This window comes from Botryllus schlosseri, chromosome 6 (genome assembly GCF_051294905.1).
Source record: "Botryllus schlosseri isolate E-star chromosome 6, Bs_hap1, whole genome shotgun sequence".
Classification (NCBI taxonomy): Eukaryota; Metazoa; Chordata; class Ascidiacea; order Stolidobranchia; family Styelidae; genus Botryllus; species Botryllus schlosseri.
In genome coordinates, this window is record NC_137241.1 from 24,316,463 (window position 1) to 24,334,424 (window position 17,962).

The 17,962-nt window shown below is 40.4% G+C and overlaps 3 protein-coding genes across 8 annotated transcripts in view; 2 read left to right on the top strand and 1 right to left on the bottom strand.

The window, feature by feature from the left end:
- The first annotated feature begins 3,154 nt into the window (after positions 1-3,154).
- LOC145441715 (S-phase kinase-associated protein 1) lies at positions 3,155-4,389 on the top strand. The gene has a single exon (XM_080319649.1). The coding sequence runs from the start codon at positions 3,302-3,304 to the stop codon at positions 3,791-3,793; it is 492 nt and encodes a 163-aa protein (XP_080175775.1). The 5' UTR covers positions 3,155-3,301; the 3' UTR covers positions 3,794-4,389.
- LOC145441714 (F-box only protein 16-like) lies at positions 4,377-10,369 on the top strand. Of its 2 annotated transcripts, none has more exons than XM_080319647.1 (12): positions 4,377-4,513; positions 6,122-6,157; positions 6,226-6,313; positions 6,403-6,521; positions 6,642-6,806; positions 7,394-7,608; positions 7,671-7,743; positions 8,437-8,650; positions 8,953-9,093; positions 9,643-9,699; positions 9,767-9,940; positions 10,001-10,369. In XM_080319647.1, exons 1-12 carry the CDS (start codon positions 4,418-4,420, stop codon positions 10,069-10,071), a joined length of 1,449 nt encoding a protein of 482 aa, XP_080175773.1. In that variant the 5' UTR covers positions 4,377-4,417; the 3' UTR covers positions 10,072-10,369. The 2 variants fall into 2 exon arrangements, with proteins under 2 accessions (XP_080175773.1, XP_080175774.1); XM_080319648.1 differs by having other exon boundaries at positions 9,767-9,876; positions 10,006-10,369.
- Positions 10,370-10,532: 163 nt separating this feature from the next.
- LOC145441711 (ryanodine receptor 2-like) overlaps positions 10,533-17,962 on the bottom strand; it is an 82,612-nt gene continuing 75,182 nt past the window's right edge. For all 5 annotated transcript variants that reach the window (XM_080319643.1, XM_080319642.1, XM_080319641.1 and 2 more), the window contains 8 exons: positions 17,276-17,482; positions 16,128-16,301; positions 14,523-14,647; positions 13,613-13,820; positions 13,424-13,555; positions 12,458-12,614; positions 12,228-12,393; positions 10,533-10,712 (listed from right to left, as the gene is read on the bottom strand). In XM_080319643.1, the coding sequence (XP_080175769.1) occupies positions 10,559-10,712; positions 12,228-12,393; positions 12,458-12,614; positions 13,424-13,555; positions 13,613-13,820; positions 14,523-14,647; positions 16,128-16,301; positions 17,276-17,482 (1,323 nt within the window). In that variant the 3' untranslated portion in view covers positions 10,533-10,558. The remainder of the gene's footprint in view (positions 10,713-12,227; positions 12,394-12,457; positions 12,615-13,423; positions 13,556-13,612; positions 13,821-14,522; positions 14,648-16,127; positions 16,302-17,275; positions 17,483-17,962) is intronic.

Consider the following 17,962-nt stretch of genomic DNA (forward strand, 5'->3'; position numbering starts at 1 on the left):
CGAACATTTTTCAAAGGTTATAAATGAATTCGGCCAATAATATTGTTACTTGGATATAATCCGGGTCGCCTCTGTAAATCGCTGCGTGGGTTCAGTTTGCATGGACAGGACTATTCGGCTCCTGGACACATCATTGTAAAAAGTTTCGGCCAACATATGCGTCTATCATTTTGCCCGCCAAGATTTCATCGCCGACGGTCTTTCTGCGAGCCCACCAGTGAAGTCACATAGACGACACATTCTCTCATAATTGCGAATATAGTTAGACGTAATTTTACAACTTGAGAGAAGTTTTAATTTAAATTTACAGGATGCTGCATTAATGTTAAAAGCAGGATAATATCGAGAGTCATTAAATGACACGAGACGCGTAGAAAAATTTAAAGTTTATTAAATCTATCGCGAAAAAATCTTTTTTATCGTAACATACGAATATCTACAAAAATGTGATACGCCAGCAATGCGTCCGAGCTGATATTTTAGTCATCATCATCCCCAATGCCATGCTCGGACTTCCAATTTTTGGTTGGCCTCGCAAGTTCAGAATAAATTTCGTGGACAATTAATTTTTAATAATATAACTAATTTAGAAAATGATATCGCGGTCGCGGATCACTCAAAACCTCCTCGAGGGCCACATTTGGCTCGCGGATCAAGGGTTAGCCACCCCTGATATATTTGCGCAATGAAGAGCAAAGCTGATGTACTTGTGATGCAATCATGAGCAGTGGAGTTTGAAAATCCGACGTTTCTACTATCAATAACCTGATATGATATCTCACTTACCTTTTGTTCACGAATGTTCAATTGTTCATGTTCATTTGTTCATGTTATTACGATTATTAATCACGATTACCCCATGTTTGATTAACACCGCAACTTATTTGACTGAATACGGCTTTATAGTGCACTAGTTCACATCACAACGAGCAAAAGCAGTAATCTTCTTGACGAGACACTTGATGGCCTTGCGTGAAACTTTTGGGCAATAAATAATATTCAGCACAGCAGCATAACATAGTCATTATAGTCAGTCATTGATAAACCGGTAGCCTTCATGTTGGACGTATGAATAAAAAAAGTGATAGCTTTTTGGGTAATAATTTTCGATTGGTTTGTGCCAGGGTTGTAATGACTCGTGTCATGACTCTACTCGAGTCCCACTCGAGTCACGATTTTTTGATGACCCGACTTGACTAGAGTCATTTTTTCAAATGCGTAAAATACCTCGACTCGACTCGAGTCAATTTTTGTATTGACTCGACTTGTACTCGAGTCATTATGCATGTGCATGACTCGAACCAAGTCATATGACTCGAGACTAGGACGGCCAAGACAGACATTTTATTGTAACTTTGAAGAATACTAAAATATCCGCATTATTTGTATTTATTCTATCAGCCCTGACACTCGGAAAATATGGTAAGAAACTGCAGGACTGAGGATATTACGATATATTGAATGTGAGTCATTTTATATCACTCGAGCAGCTTTGAAAAACTGGTTTGAACCGGATTGAACTAAAAACTGAACAGAACTGAACGCAATGACTTGAACTCGGACACGAGTCACAACACTATGACTCGGACTCGACCCTCTACTCACTGACTTAGACTAGGACTTGACTCAGCGGTGAATTGAAAATGACTCGACTTGACTCGAGTCAAAACTATAAAGGTGAGATTGACTTGTGACTCTGGACCCGGTGACTTGGTTACAACCCCGGCTTGTGCGATTGAAATTAGTTTCAAGAATAAAAGTGCTGATAGTCAAAAAGATTGAAAAGCGCTGATACATATCATTGTTCACGACGTGGGTTTGCTTCACTACTTCTTTAGTTTAGGTATCGTGGATCATTAAGCTATCAATCAGTGTTTGAATCAAGTCACTACCTTCGAGTCTCGAGTCAATTCGAGTCATTATTGCACATTTTGACTCGAGTCAAGTCAAGTCAATCGATTTTCGAAGGTGACTCGAGTCAAGTCAAGTCAGTCGATTTCCGGAGGTGACTCGAGTCAAGTCGAGTCAAGTCAAGTCAAGTCACGAGTCAAGTCACAATTCAAGTCAAATTGCCTTTTCGAGGTATGAGGCGTGATTACGTCATTGTATTTTGCTAGCTGTCTGAAATACAGATTGAGGGGTCATTAATTTTGAACCGATGAACGAATATAGAGTTAAATATACACGCAAGTAAGGCGCTGTATCGCTCACGTATAAGTAGAACTAATAAACTACGTAAGTAATTGCACAGCCTCAGTTTATAGTTACCAAGCCAAAATAGAGAATAGAAAAACGAATTGATAAGATGCAATACATTACCCTTTTGCAAATTGATATGATACAATTCGAGCCTGCGCCAATGTTTAGGACTATATAAACTATTTGCGAATTCAATTTCAATAAAACAAGAGGTTTGGTTAAGTTAAGAACACAGAACAGAAATAGACATTTTGCTAAATTACTTTACTATACTATAGTTTACGACAACGTATGCTGTCAGCTTCGATCACTTCGTTTGCGATCAATATATTTGTGAGAGAACAATGGAGGCTCAGTAAAACGCACGATCATTGAATGATTGGTCGATCTCACGGGTCACACCAGCGTTGCGCGAACAATCCGAACATATGTCATATACAGTGATTTTTATCGACACCGATTACTTGATGACTTGAAATTGACTCGTGAATTTTGCTCCGAGTCACGAGTCAATCCACATTTCTGATACGCCGAGTCAAGTCAAGTCAGGTCATTCTAGCAAAGTGACTCGAGTCGAGTCAAGTCATACGAAAAAGTGACTCGAGTCTGACTCGAGTCAAGTCATGACTCGAGTCATCCCAACACTGCTATCAATATAAGCCTCAATGGCATTCACTGACTTTGATTACTCAATGAATTCGAACCACTGAGCTATATTCGAACACGGACTGATTGTCGGATTTTGAACTCGGAAAACACCGGATGGGATTAAAACAGTGCAATCTCTCTGTCGGATCGTATTCTGATATGATTGGACTTACGGTACTTGATTAATATCATACCTAAACGTCTCGTAATATCGAGAACTATCCTACCTATGCCAGATGAGTTATTTACACTCGCATCACCAGTTTTCGGCAACAGCTTGAATTATTTTTCCGTTGTGGCTCATCGAAACGAGTGAAACTGTTTTGTGATTGATCTGATCAACCAGTACCGACTACAGCGAATACTCTTTGATAGCCTCTTACTTGACAGAGAAGGGTTTGTTTTATCGCTGTTCGGCGAATACCAAGTCTGAAAGTAATATTATAGAATCATCATGCCCAGCATTAAGCTGCAAAGCGCTGACGGCGAGATATTCGATGTCGACGTTGACATCGCCAGGCAATCCCTGACGATTAGAACCATGTTAGACGATCTCGGTATGGACTCGGCAGACGACGAAGAAGCCATTCCATTACCGAACACAAACGCGGCGATCCTCAGAAAGGTGCTCCAATGGTGCACCCAACACAAGGACGACCCACCCCCGCCGGAAGATGACGAGAACAAGGAAAAAAGGACCGATGACATACCGGTTTGGGATCAGGAATTCCTCAAAGTCGATCAGGGCACGTTATTCGAGCTCATCGTCGCCGCTAATTATCTCGATATCAAAGGTCTGCTCGATGTCACCTGCAAAACCGTAGCCAACATGATTAAAGGTAAAACGCCGGAGGAAATACGGAAGACGTTCAACATCAAGAATGATTTCACGGAGGAAGAAGAGGCGCAAGTACGCAAAGAGAATCTCTGGTGCGAGGAAAAGTGAATCCGAACAAAACAATTTTGTAACCGAGCATAAATATAATTGCATCAAACTCGTGAACTTTTTATTGAACGTCCCTTCTAAAAAGATTTTGTAAACTGTCCGTCGAATCGATTTGGGTTTGCTGATTTGAACGTATCAGGAACGACCCCGTCTCCGGTTTGCATTGATTTTTTTCACTGGTACATGAGAGATTTTGCGATCGTTTTCAGTTTACTCATCTCCATATTTGGTATTCCCTGTCATTTGTCTCTGTATAACATGCGATCGGTGTCATAAGATTTTTGAAACAGTTGATCCTGTTAAGCTGCTCGTGTGATGAGTGACGATTGAGGAGTATCGTGTCAAACTAAGCGACTCGGCATAAAGATCGGCTCCTGTGCTCTGACTTATTTTATCGCAAGTTGTAAAAAATATGTTTGCACCCTCAATCTGATTGCTGTATTTGTCGTAATTCTCTTCTTGTGGATTTGTTGTGTTCCCCGATTGGGCCGCTTTAAACCTTTGTGAAGTCGAAAGAGCAGAGTCATTGACATGTTTGCTGAAATAAATTCTTGTTCTGTTTGTTGATATTCATCTGTCGTTTTTGTTTATGTAGATAGGACTAGGCGTACATGATAATGAAAAATGGCGTTTGCTCCACCGACCAAGACGAAAATTTCCGGTACCAATATATCGAAAAGCACTTGGACGCCCATGAATAACAGTGACGCTAACAAAGAGGTATGTATCGATGCGTGGATTGGTTATTAAAATATGTATTTCTATCTATAAGAAACAATTTCTGCTGTTTGGGGTGACTTCATGATCAGCTACCCAGTGTTTCGACGCGACACTCCGATCTAATGAGTGTCGATTTAGCAACGTCGAACCCTGTCTGCTGCACTAAAATCTGCTACCGTGGACTAGGCAAACCATTGCGTATCAGTCTTGTATTTAATCTACCACAACCATGAGCTCCATACTGATTGAGGCATAATGTGAAACACAAAGATGCGTAAGCGAGATTCACAATAGTGCTTGCTCGTCCGTTGCTCGATGTAAAGGAGGGCGAGACAACGGTAACGAGGGCTACTTATACACTTGGGAAAAGATAATTAAAGATTAATCAAACAATCAAAATCACTAAAAATCGTACAAATCACTAAAATCGTAAATTTACAATGATTGGAAAAACCGAATACAAATAAGGACAGTTACATCGGCGAACTGATTCCTCTAAAACGTACTCAAATATAGAGACTAGCAAATAACATGTGCAATCGCAAACACCCAGATAAAAGATATACATGTCGGTTCAAGATTGTGGCTCAAGTTCTGTGGAGATCAGATCAGATTGGAACATTAGTTCATATTGAGACGAAAATTTTCATCTGACGCTAGTCAGGACTGCCTAAATTGCGCATGCACATGCATGTACTGACATTATGACAAGTGTATAGCGCTGGACACAATAGTTTGCAGGCACAAAGCCAGCAGAAAAAAGGATGGGTTTGAATTTTTCCAAATGATTGGTTGACATTACAATTATTAGGGTTAAGTACATGATTGAATGCCGTTAATAATTGGATAAGACAAGCTTCCTGGTGTTGAGAAACTTGAACATGATATATATAAGCTGGTATAAGCTCAACATGATATGTTAAGATTACAAGCGAGTTTCACTGTGATAACGTATTGAACAATTCCTGTGCATTATAATAGCTTATATACATCTGGAGATTTCTATCACTCCGTTTGTCAAACCAATGAATAATGAATATGTAACCTTTGTGACGGCAAATTATTTTCACAAGTCGAAATGTCCAGGTCTGTTCTGGAATCTTTTCTGTATAATCTGTTATGACACTGGTTTCACATTATTCAGACCTGTCTTATCTTTTGCTACCTTTTGCTACCAGTACAGTTTAGTATCACCCTAAATCAATTACTCCATTTGGAGTCTGTTCGCAACCAATTATGCATATTCGGTGATTGGCATATTGGCAACCATATCACTACTTAGTAATTACGTCTAAAACAGAATGTTTATAATATATGTTTGTTTTTAATGAAGCGGTAATTAGGTATAATGTGACTGTGACTAACATTCATTATCACAGTCTTTAGTCGCCAAATATTAACCCTTCGAGACAGGGTTCAATTGTCATGACAGATGGCACTATCTATACATAATACATTACATAATAATAAGTAGAACTCCTTATGAATAAGGCACTCCAATATTTGCTGTGACATGTCGTTTAAAGTTTTGACAGTAATTAATCATTTGTTTGGATTGCTGTTACGATCCGAATATTGGAAACCCTTTAGTGAAAAATTTTTTCCCAGGTGTTCGAAGAGCGAAGGATCATCATCAAGAAATGGGTACGAATATTTCTGGAATTGATTAGAAATATTCCCGAAACAAATTTATATTCCATCGTCTTTTATAGTTTGAAAAATGGCATGATAAACAAAGAAGGATTGTCATCGAAGATATTTTCAAGAGCTTGTCGGAGAAGCATTTACTAGCAGTACACAGTAAGTAGGCTAGACTATGATGAATATTTTGATATATTAGGTTATGTTGTCCTTGGCAATATGTAATATCCCGGATTCGGTGTTTTCAGTGGAACTGTGCAAGAAATTTCCTGAAGAGAGACACGACTTCACCAAAAGACTCCCAAGAGTGTTATCCCTTTACATATTTTCGTTTTTGGATCCTAGAAGCCTGAGCAGGTGTGCGCAGGTAGTACAAGGTTTTCCTATATCCATAAAAATTACGTTCTGTATTATGGAGACGCCATGCTTAATGGTCTCCTATATTTACTTGCGAGGTCGTTTCAGTTACGAGTTTGTGCTTTTACAGGTGTCTTGGTACTGGAAATATTTAACAGAGCTCGACTGTTTGTGGAAGCCCAAATGTCTCAAATTCGGATGGTATCCCACTCATCAGCCGTCCTTGTATGAGGAAACTGTCTATAAGCGTCACTACATTACGACAATTTACAAGTTGAATTATATCAAGGCAAAGGTAATTATATGTCAACCGGGGGGGGGGGGGTTTGAGGATTTGCAGTTCATGATTATACTACTGCTGCTATGGGTTAGTAGCCTACGAGTGAAGTGTTGGTTGTGGATGTCTTGGAGAGCAAAGTAAATGTGTTCTGTTTTCGTAGTGTGATATTTAAAATGGGTCGTGGACTCGTGGTACTTGCAACAGGTCTCACCGGCCTGCCAAACACACCGAGATTCGTTGCCGCCCAAACTACAGCAGTTCCTAGCCCTAGATCAGAGCAATGGTTCTTAACCTTTTCTAGCGCTGACCCCTATGATTTTCTAGGTGGTTACGTGGAACCCCTATTGGGACCTGGTCCGAGATAAGTTTTTGAACTGCACCTTAAATTCTGAGTGACCTAATCACAAACTTTAGGCAGATATTTTCCTGTTGATTAAAAAGAAGGTCATCACAAAGTAAAAAATAAAGACACTGACCTTATAGACGAGGGCTATTACTGTCAACATAATATTCTTTTCATGGACTTCCAAGGAGTGAACCCCAAAGTACGATTCCCTGCCCTAGAGGCTATATTGTCATTGTACTCTCTCCCACATCGACAGGAGGAGGACACGAAACAGATCGACGAATACGGCGGTCAAGAAACTTCCAGAACCGATCGTTCTCGTTTATCAATCGCCAGCAGTCGAATGTCTACAGCTTCCGCGACTCGGCGAAAAACAGCCTCTATTGCGCCCAAAAACGTACCCATACCCGCTCCCAAATGGGAACCACCGCCTTGGAGAGGGTCGGACCCGCATCCCACCGACACACTCCGGTACGATTTTGGGTTTTCCGTATGTTATGATGTGTTGTGGAGTTGTGGTTTTCCTTTCACAGATACAATTACATCGATAACAAGGGTTCCCCGAAGAATAAATTGCGGATTTCACAAAGACCAAAGTCTTCCTCGGTGAGTGAGTGCCGTTTTCAGTCGAATTAATAGGCAGTTCAAGGTTCTCTCTCACTCTATATATATAAACCAGTGGTGGTCACTAACTTGGTACCTCTACTTTTTTCTGAATGCTCGGATAACTATTGCCTTCTTACTCGAGTGATTACGAATATTGACTACTTGTACTTCTACATATCACTTTTTTTGGGCAAAACTACTTAATTTTTAGACTTTGTATTCTATAAGTAGAATGTAGTGTTGGGAAAAGTGTATTTCACGTTTACGAGTGCCATTGTCGCATTGCCTCTGTATCATGGTAACTGAATATATTTTTGAAAATTGCACTAATTTGTAGCGGCGTCAGTAATTTTGCGTTACTCGTGACAACAAACGCAACCCAGACTTGAATTATTTGTCACTGGAATGAATTTTGCCCTACCCGATCTAAGGTTATACTATTTGTCACTCGAATAAGTGTAATCTACCTGAACACTCTTCGATCAGCATGTGGTGCATACTGTACACAAACAAGATTTTGTAGTGGATCTTGGTTCACCAGTAGGTTTCCGAGACACATAACTCCATCAGCGTCATTCATAACAGTCATTAGTATCTGTATTTTTCAAATGCTCCTCTTGTGTGCATATCAAATTGCAACTTAGCTGCAAATCGTGACGTATCAAAATTCGAGTTTTCTCCGCATCGACACAGGGCGGCGCAATCTTAGCAGCTAAAAAGAGCGGTCAAAGTCCGTCCAAGTCCAAGGCGAGACCGGGAAGCGCGTCGTCTTCAAGAAAGGGGTCCCTCACACAATCTCTGGACCCCCAGACTTTGCGAAGTAACGGTTCAGTCAACGGGGACCGTGTCCCCATCGCTACGTCACGCAACATGATGAGCACGAGCGTGTCGAACTTTTCGTACACAGGTGGGACGTTGCCTTGTATGCAATTTTCGTTCTGTTGGTGTTGTAATTTCATTTTCGACGTGTAACTCTGAGGTGTAAAATACATAAAATAGTGGGTTTTAACGTTTTGCAAGGCTCCAAACACCACAATCTCTGTCCAAGCATTCATCGAACCCTTCGCAGTTGGAAAACTGTAACGTAGACTACTTCTGTCGGTAATTTTGTCTGCCTACTCTTGAAAGACATTGGTCTAAATTTCAGATGACTCTGTTAATATAATCCAGTCGTGTGGATTCGAAATTATATGCTAGTCTACCATTCAGGACCTTCTGCTTTGAACGATCGTAGCGCAAGCGACGCATTCTCGGGAGATACTTATTTCGAAGATACGCACCGGCGCACGACAAACGGGTTGGGTAACACGCTGGAATCGTCATCTCGTTTCGTGCCGGCTCAGCTGCATGGTATGAGCTTGAAGTAATAAGCATAGTAATATTCGTGACACGGAGCATGCCGTTAATTGCATCCTGATGGACCATCTGCTATATCATGCTGCATCCTGATGTAACCATCTGCTATAGTATGCTGCATTCTGATGCACCATCTGTTGACTGTCACATAAGCCAGTAGATATTCATTTTGGTGTAATAGAGCAACGATGACATCAGATGATTAATCAAGCCAAGTCTTGACAAGTCCCAATGGATTCAAACCAACACAAAATTTATGCAAATTGGAGATCGTGAGATATTCGTTTTTACTGGGCCTGGATTTATCTGAGGTATCTGGCAAGTTACCTGAAGATTGTAAGCTAACCGATTTAGGATATTCAAAAGGAATTCATCATCTTATAGCCCTAATGCCGCAGCCTATTGAAGCCAATGTGACACTAGCACCAGGCCCTGTAGCTAAATAGTAGGCCAACTCCTGCAACATAATTCCCTACTCAAATTTTTTTGAAACCATCGTTTTGACACCTCCATGTTTCATACATTGTGTTCTGTTTTACGTAGGATTTGCTTTAAAAAGCACGGGTGTACCCGAGATGAAACCAAATACGAAAAATGCCAGTAAGTGCGACTCGAACTCTATGAAAAAATGCAGATTGAATATCTCCGAATGTCCGAATGATTTCAGCGATTCGGCCCAAGCCCGTGACCAGCTTAAGCCTGGATAAGAGTCAGAGCCTTACGGATAACACTAAAACCGCGGCTAAAGACAATGATGGGAAAAGTAACGAAGGCGATGTGCCGAAAATTAAGAAACCTATTGCGACCGTGTCGGATTATAAAATTAAAGAACCCTCGAGCGGTATTAAGTTTTGTGTTGTTTGTATTTCTTGGGATATGACGCGATACTTGACCTTTTCAGGGAAGGTATCGCCTCTGAAAGGCAGCCCGTGGAAGGTGGATGACGTGATCTCGGACGAGTCCGATTTTTGAAAGTTATTTTGACATTCATTGCTAATGCAATTCGACTATGATCATGTTTAGCAATTTTACGAATCAAATCTATAATTATGGGCGAAAGTGTTCCGATTTTTATTCAGCGTAGGATTAGCATTTAATCATTTTACATTGTCAGGTGTAAGCTAATTTTTCATATTCAGTACTTTTATAGTGTCTTATACATTTTTGTGTCTGTTTTAGAACTAGCTGTGACTTTTTTGCAATTGTTTTTGCCTTGAAGAATCATTCGGTTTTTATTCAAAATGAAATAAACAACTATTTTTGCACTATTGCTCCTCGTATCTTTTACATGCAGTCAAATTCATACATTTTTTCAGGATCCATATATCACATACGGCTTTCAATCAGGCTTACATACTCATATTCAAAATAGCTTATTATTCTTTGGCAACAAGAAAGTTGTTGATTGCCTCCATGCAAAATGTACTTGATGCTGATTTTGGATTAATGACGGTCGCAATCACGATTGAGACAGTTCGTTTTCGTACTGCTTGCGGAAACAGTCACCGATCGGAAAGAACTCCCAACACCTCTCTTGGTACTGATTCCAGACGAACGTCTCTTGACCGGTGTACTCCGTTTCGTCCTTGTTGATAAGATGCATCAGGAAGAACCTGAGATAAAAGTGGGGGATTGACTTGGTTGTTTGGTTGATTGACTCACCGGCTCAAATTAATATGAGAGGAAGTGAATCGATTGAACTGAACAAGGATTGCATTTAATCCTGGGTATTTCTGGGTCGAAAAGTTATTTCGGGTTGCTTTAGTAAGCAAATGCAGAAATTTTTTAATAAGGAGGCAGTGTTGGGATGACTTGAGTCATGACTTGACTCGAGACAACTTTTTCGTATGACTTGACTTGACTCGGAGCAGAATTTACGAGTCAATTTCAAGTCATTAAGTAAGCGGTATTGAATAAATCACTGCATATTGTGTATGTTCGAGATACGCCGGTGTCACTTGTAAGAACAACCAGTCATTCATTGATTGTACGTTACAAGGTTCCTCTATTGTTAGATCACAAATAAATTGACCGTGAAGTAGAAAATTATTGTAAATAGCAATGTGTCTCTGTTTTTTGTTTTGTTTTGGGGTATTCATGGTGTTTGTCGACAACTATGGTCATTTACACCAGGCCGATATTCTTCTTATTTTCCGTAACTGCCGACTTATAGCACGGCCCACCTCTAGGCATTTGTAAGACACCGCTGACGCGGATGAGGTGGCGAGGAGGAGCATAGGTAAACCTCCAACACTTAGGTATCGCAATTCGGAAGTCGGACTCGAACCCATTGGTGTTGCAGCCGCGGATTATACCACTGCGTTATCTCTGTTTCTTAGACGGCTCAATGCTTACGTTGCCCAGTGCTCACATTTACCAATCCTCTTGTATGATTTAAATCGAACGAATATACTGCGTGCGTTTATATTCTCACGGATGTGTAGACGGGTAGGCTAGTGTAGGCTATTGCACCATATCAATTTGTTGTAACTTCTCGAAGCTTCTTATTAGGTCCTATATTTTGGCTGATAAGAACTGACTGTAGTAGGTAGCTGTACACTGTACAGTTACTCACGTACCAGTTCTACGTGTGCGTGAGGGATACACCATCGTTTTGCATTTATATTCAACTAGATATTCGTTATTTGATTAAGATAAATGATTTATTATTCTCTCACACAGCTAGCAAAATGTAATGACTTTGAATCATCACTCTTACTTCGAAAATTCAATTTGACTTGAATTGTGACTTGACTCGTGACTTGACTTGACTTGACTCGAGTCAAAATCTGCAATGACTCGAGATGACTCGTGACTCGAAGGTAGTGACTTGATCCCAACACTTTAAGGTGTCCATATTACACAGTTGGTTTACTCGATCACAGCAGACTTGGACTTGACAACTAGATTATTCTAGTCTAATTAGAAAAATTTGAAAAAAGACGAGCGATAATTCTAATTCTAGTCTAATTCATTAAAAAAAAAAACTGTTGGAAGGTACGGCTATCTAAATTTTGATTTAGGCAGAAAAGTAGTCGAAATATTCTCGGATGATGACTGGCCTTCTAGCGAGTCTCAATATGCAGGACACTCTGCATTTCCAAGTGTTGCAGATAGAGCATTCTTACATGTAATTGGCTAAATTGTGCTCCTCCATGGCGTGTGTTTCAAACCCGTGCGGGACTTGATCGAAGTATTCGTTTCCGATAGTGCAAATAAAGCATTTCGTCTCCATGTCGGTCTTCACCTGTTCCTGCTGATCACGAAGTTCCCCAAATGCGTCGATGATCAAACCTGGTCAATACACGACGTAGATTGAGAAAAAATAATGACAGCGCGGCCTGTAATTTGTATCTACCTTGGATGATGGCGAGTAAGATGACAATGACAAACAGGAAGAAGGAGATGTCGAAGAGCATCCTCCAGAGTTCGTAATCGTCTCCAGATGGGTCGTCTAGCTCGTCGCCGATACCCCCTCCCGCTCTCACGCCAGCGTATAGATGAAATTGGAAGCACTGCAGAGATTGATTAGGACGTTGAGCCAAAACTGAACAACACATTCAGAAGCCAAGGCAATTTTTTTTTCATTGTATTTTTTTTTTGGGGGGGGGAGTCAGTATCAGAATCATTTCGTACTTTTCTTATCAATTATAAATTCCACAAAAGATGAGACATGATGAAAAAATAAGTGAGTCGAAACGACAAGATGAAAAGGCACCTACACCTGCGTTTCAACACCCTTCGTTATTTTGCAATCTTGAGGCGTTTTTGGATGGATGAAAATATCAATAAATGGTTAATCCACTGCCCTACAAATACAGTAACAAAAGTGAAACTTGTCAATATTGTGTGCTATAGCAATAGGCTTGTCGAGGCCAAGTGCCTTACGCCCCTGTACCCACTGCATCATGCGGGGATCCGTGAATATGTATTTCTGATAATCCAAAGCCGCATCTGTGTAACGCCACAAGTACAACAATATTGACAATACTTTCTGCCATACACAAAGGTCACACAGCGCAAAGTAAAGGCTTCGAAGATATTTTTTGTAGTACAGGACTTTGATATACATTTTAATAATCATAATCATTATGTTGTAGAAATGTCGAAGAGCTTCTTTTTTCAATATATTTCAATTGTGAATATTAAATTGAAATGTAAATCAAATGGGGCCTGGGATTACCAATCATCAGGTCTGAATATTCCACAAGGTACCCTGCCGCCGGCATCCCTATTCGCCTGTATTGTCTGAGATAATGTAAGACAGCGATAAGTTAAATGCAACCTAAAGCGATAAGTTAAATGCAACCCAACACTTCCTCACCGATAACATGTCGTGACATTTCCAATCTGGATCATCCCCTTCGCTTTTGTTGTAGAATTTCTTGAAGAAATTAAAGGCTATCACCGTGTACAAGTACACCACGACGGTCAGAAACCCAGCAGTCATGGCCAACTAAAATTAAAGTAGCTCAGTCAAACTTTTGACTTTAAATTATAATTCAATTCTTGCCTGTTTCCCGTTGTGTGTCACCGAAGACAAGATCGTTCTCAACGACTTGAAGGCCATCGCTACGTCCAGTAGATGAGCGGCGAAGAAGAAGTTGTTGTAGTGTCCCAGGAGAGACATGACGAAGTACCACAGGATGTAGAGGAAGGCTTTGTCCATGAACATCACGCCCATCATCCAGATACGGTATCGAATGTCCAGCTTCTTCAACCTTCACAAAGGGAGAACAATTGTGCACAGCGATGGGACACTATCTGTTGCCGCGCATAATTACAGACAGGAAATTGACACTAGAGATGGTCAAAGTAGTCAGCATTTCTCCATTTCTACGTAACTACATGTAGGAGTAGAATGAGCTATGAAAAGTACTCAAGTAGGTAGTTTTGAAAATTACATTCCATCAATGGGTCACACGCTGTTAGGTGTTAATCAGAGGAGACCTCGATTGTAATTGCAGGGTGCATTTTTGTGGTTGACACAAAACGACTAATGACAATACAATTGGGTGCTATTTTCGAAAATATATTCAGTTGCCATGATACAGGGGCTCTTTCGCCTTGTTGTCATGACAATTTCACTTACAGTGATGATGGCAGCATATCTTAAAACCACTCTCTACTTTACAAGATCTGAAGCTTTAAAGTCAGTAGTTTTGCTGTCAACACAAGTGTTGGTATTAAATAGTAAATAATAAAATTACTAATAATAAACTGTTAATTACTAATACTAAACTGAATAGTCTGAAACACAAGCTCATGAGTATGTAGTACAAGCAATACCTACTAGAGTGCCCGTAAAAAGTACAAGTTCTACTTTAGTGACCTCATCTGATTTACAAAGTAAAGAAGTTACGCAACAGCGTATTGATCCGGTATTGGTGAATATGACTTGAGGACCAAAAGCGGGTACTTACATTTGAACCATGTAGCTCTCCTTAGGCTTGTCATCCTCCAAATCGAAACTCATGGCAGAAAGCTCGATACCCAGAAGTTCGCTGACTTTTTCCTGACCGCACTGACTTCCGTACTTGTCCATGACCTGGATCACAATACAGCGTCACTTTTCTGTAGGGTATTACAAAAAAAATTCTAGATCAACGCTGTTTTCCAGAGGGAGCAATTGTTGGACACTCGGTAACCGGACACTTCATTTTGACAGAGCTTGATTTGACACAAAATTCGGAGCCAGAGAAGAAAATGAGTAAAATTGTAGAACACAGAAAAATTTATGGAGTTCAACCCGATCTGCAATGTAACTGCTGTATAAAGGTGGTCAAATTAGTCAGCATTGCTACTTAACCAAAGTACTGTCATAAATGTTCAATTCAATTTATTGTTAACAATTTCATCAATTCAATGACTGCGATACAATGAAAGATAGGAAGGTGTCGAAACGACTTGGAGCAGTCTTCGAAATCAGACACCCACCTGGCCTAGGCGGTGTAAGCTGTAGAGGTAGGGGTTTACAAGACATGCCAAAAGATGTGATAAGTACTAGGATAAGTAGTTTTATAAGTAGACTTGGATGGGATGTCGCATGCTTTTAGCGGTAAAATTTCGCAGCAAAATTACCAAGGACTAGAGTGATTTTTTTACATGTTAAAATGAGTCTAAATTTTGTCAAAATTGTAGCGTTAGCTCAAAAAACTGTCAAAATTGTTTACGAAGTCAATTTTTTTTGCCACCGGCATTTCGTTTCTATCCTAATTGTTTGTACTGTTGGTGAACTTATCATTTGACGTAGTGTAGCGTAGCGTAGTGGTAACGATAAGCGCCACCAATCTGACAGACTGGGTTCGATTCCCGTCGGAGGCTCATCTGGGTTCCTCTTCCCCGCCATTGCCGTTCTTACGGCGACAAAAAAGCCCAGAAAAAGACCCGACGAAAGAAAGCACTCACAAGGAATGGAAAGAACTAGTAGAAAGGGCCGCGGCTTCAAAAAGATCAACATCGAAAAAGAAATGTGACATCGGGCACTCTAGGCCGAGGTGGATGTTAGAGTAAAGTGTCGCAACTGCATGCGTGTCGTTCGACATCCTCATATCTGTTCATGACATTGCATTGTGTCTTATCGCATTGTGCATTGTGTGTGACTTGTTCAGATGAAAAATGTAACCCATCGATATATAAGTAGTACAATTCTAACATTATGTGGGAAAACACCTAATTCACAGACATGATGAGGTCAAAGTTTGGTCAAAATTATGTTGTTTAAGGTAAAAAAATGTCATAATTTTGATCTTTTAGGTCAAAATTTTCCTATTTTTAGGTAAAAAAATACGGCCTACCAATGACACTACATGTGGATAAATTGTCGAATATTCAATTACCGTAACACAGAGAATATTTTGACCGGTCGCTATGCCAATTTCACCAATAAAAGTGACGCAAAAGTTAATCAAAATCACGACTTTCCATTTTACAAATGTGTAAAATGTTGGTAGTTTAGCCTCATAAACTGTTAAGTATAAGTGGAAGTAGTCTGAAAACCTAGTCGTAAACAAGAAATCAACAGACACCTTCTTCTTGATGAACTTATCCCAGTAATTCGAAGGGAATGACGGGCACGATAAGACCAAGCGATCCCACTGATCCGCGAAATTCTCTTCTTTCGGCTCGTCGGTGACGTACATCCCGTCGAATTCCAGTTTCCTGGCCACTTCCTTCTCGCGCTTGAAGATCACGAGCGGCACCTGGCAACAGAATTGGTCGGTAACGAAGTGATTCTACTTTTCAGAAGTTGCACTTATGCTTGACAAATTTTGAGGCAAACCACTCATTACATTTCGGAATTTGTTAAAATAGAAAGTAAATTTTTGGTTTGTTTGGCTTACTTCGGTGTGTGAAATTACCATAACAGGGCAAAATAGCACATGTATCTTGGTAACAGTATATATTTTCGAAAATCGCTGTAGTTGTATCGGTTATTTTGTGTTTTCGCGACGATCGATCATTAAAAAATATCTCTGATTTACTACTAAGAGTATGCGCCACCTTGAACCCTTTTTCAAATGCATAAAATGACTCGACATGAGTCAACTTGTGCATTGACTAGACTTGTACGCGAGTCATTGTGCATGGCTCGGACCAAGTCGTGACTTGAGACAAGGACGGCCAAGACAGACATTTCATTGTAGCTTCGAAGGATAGCGAAATTACCACATTATCGGTCTTTTGCCTATCAGTCCTGGTACTGGGAGAATAGGGCCAGAAACTGTGGAGAGTATGGAAAATTGCTATATTATGAATACGAGCCATTCTATATCACTCGAGCAGAGTTGTAAAAAGCGGGTTGTACGGATTGAATTCAAACTGAACAGTGAACACAGTGACTTGGACTCAGGTCACGACACTATGACTCGGACTCGACCCTCTACTCACTGACTTGGATTTGACTCGGTGGTGAATTGAAAATGACTTGACTTGAGTCAAAACTATACATGTGAGATTGACTTGTGACTTGGTTACGACCCTACCTTGACCAAATCTACTTTTAAAAATATTTACTCGAGTACTTTCCAACCTTTCATTTTCGATTTCTACTTGAAGTAGCTTCAGCATGACTTGAAAATCACTACTCTTACTTGTAATGGAGTACTATGATCACATCTGTATGGACTCGATAGCCGAATCATTGTACCCAGCTCTAACTGCTACGCATCCTTACCTTCAGCATGTAGTATGAAACCAGCACCGAGAATCCGAGAAAGGAGTGCAGCAACGCAAACCAGTACAGCGCAGACTCCAGATAGCCAGAGCTCTCTTCCAATACGATCACGCCCGGACTTTCGACCGTTTCTGTGTCTGAATTTTCAAGTGACGAGTCTTCGAAGTCAGCACTGTCGCTGTCCGCGTTCTCAACCAACTCCGTCCACTGGAAAGCAGGCTTGTAATTACTCCAGGTATGACTCGACCTGAGCCGCAGATTTTTTATGTCTTGACTTGACTTAAAGTCATTTTCTCAAATATGGGGAGTGACCCGACCCGAGTCGCAATTCTTCAGTTTCTCGACTTGATTTGAGTCATTCTCTTAGATACGGAAAATAATTCGACTCAAGTCACTTTCTGTATTAACTCGTCTTGTTTCGAGTCAGACTTGGTTAGACTTGGTTTCAGCACTGCCGGAAAGGCGCCATAAAGAGATTCAGATGTTACGTTGCAAATTCTGCGACACATAAAAACAGTACATCACATGTGAAGGCGGTCAGTGATAGATTACTGCTACTTCTTCAGAGTACTCAATGGAGGTGGTCAGCAACGATATATTTCTACCTTTTGAAGTAACCAAGTACTTACTCAAGCGGTTTTAATTTTAGACTGTCTACTTCCCAGTTTTCAGTTTTTTTAGGCAAAA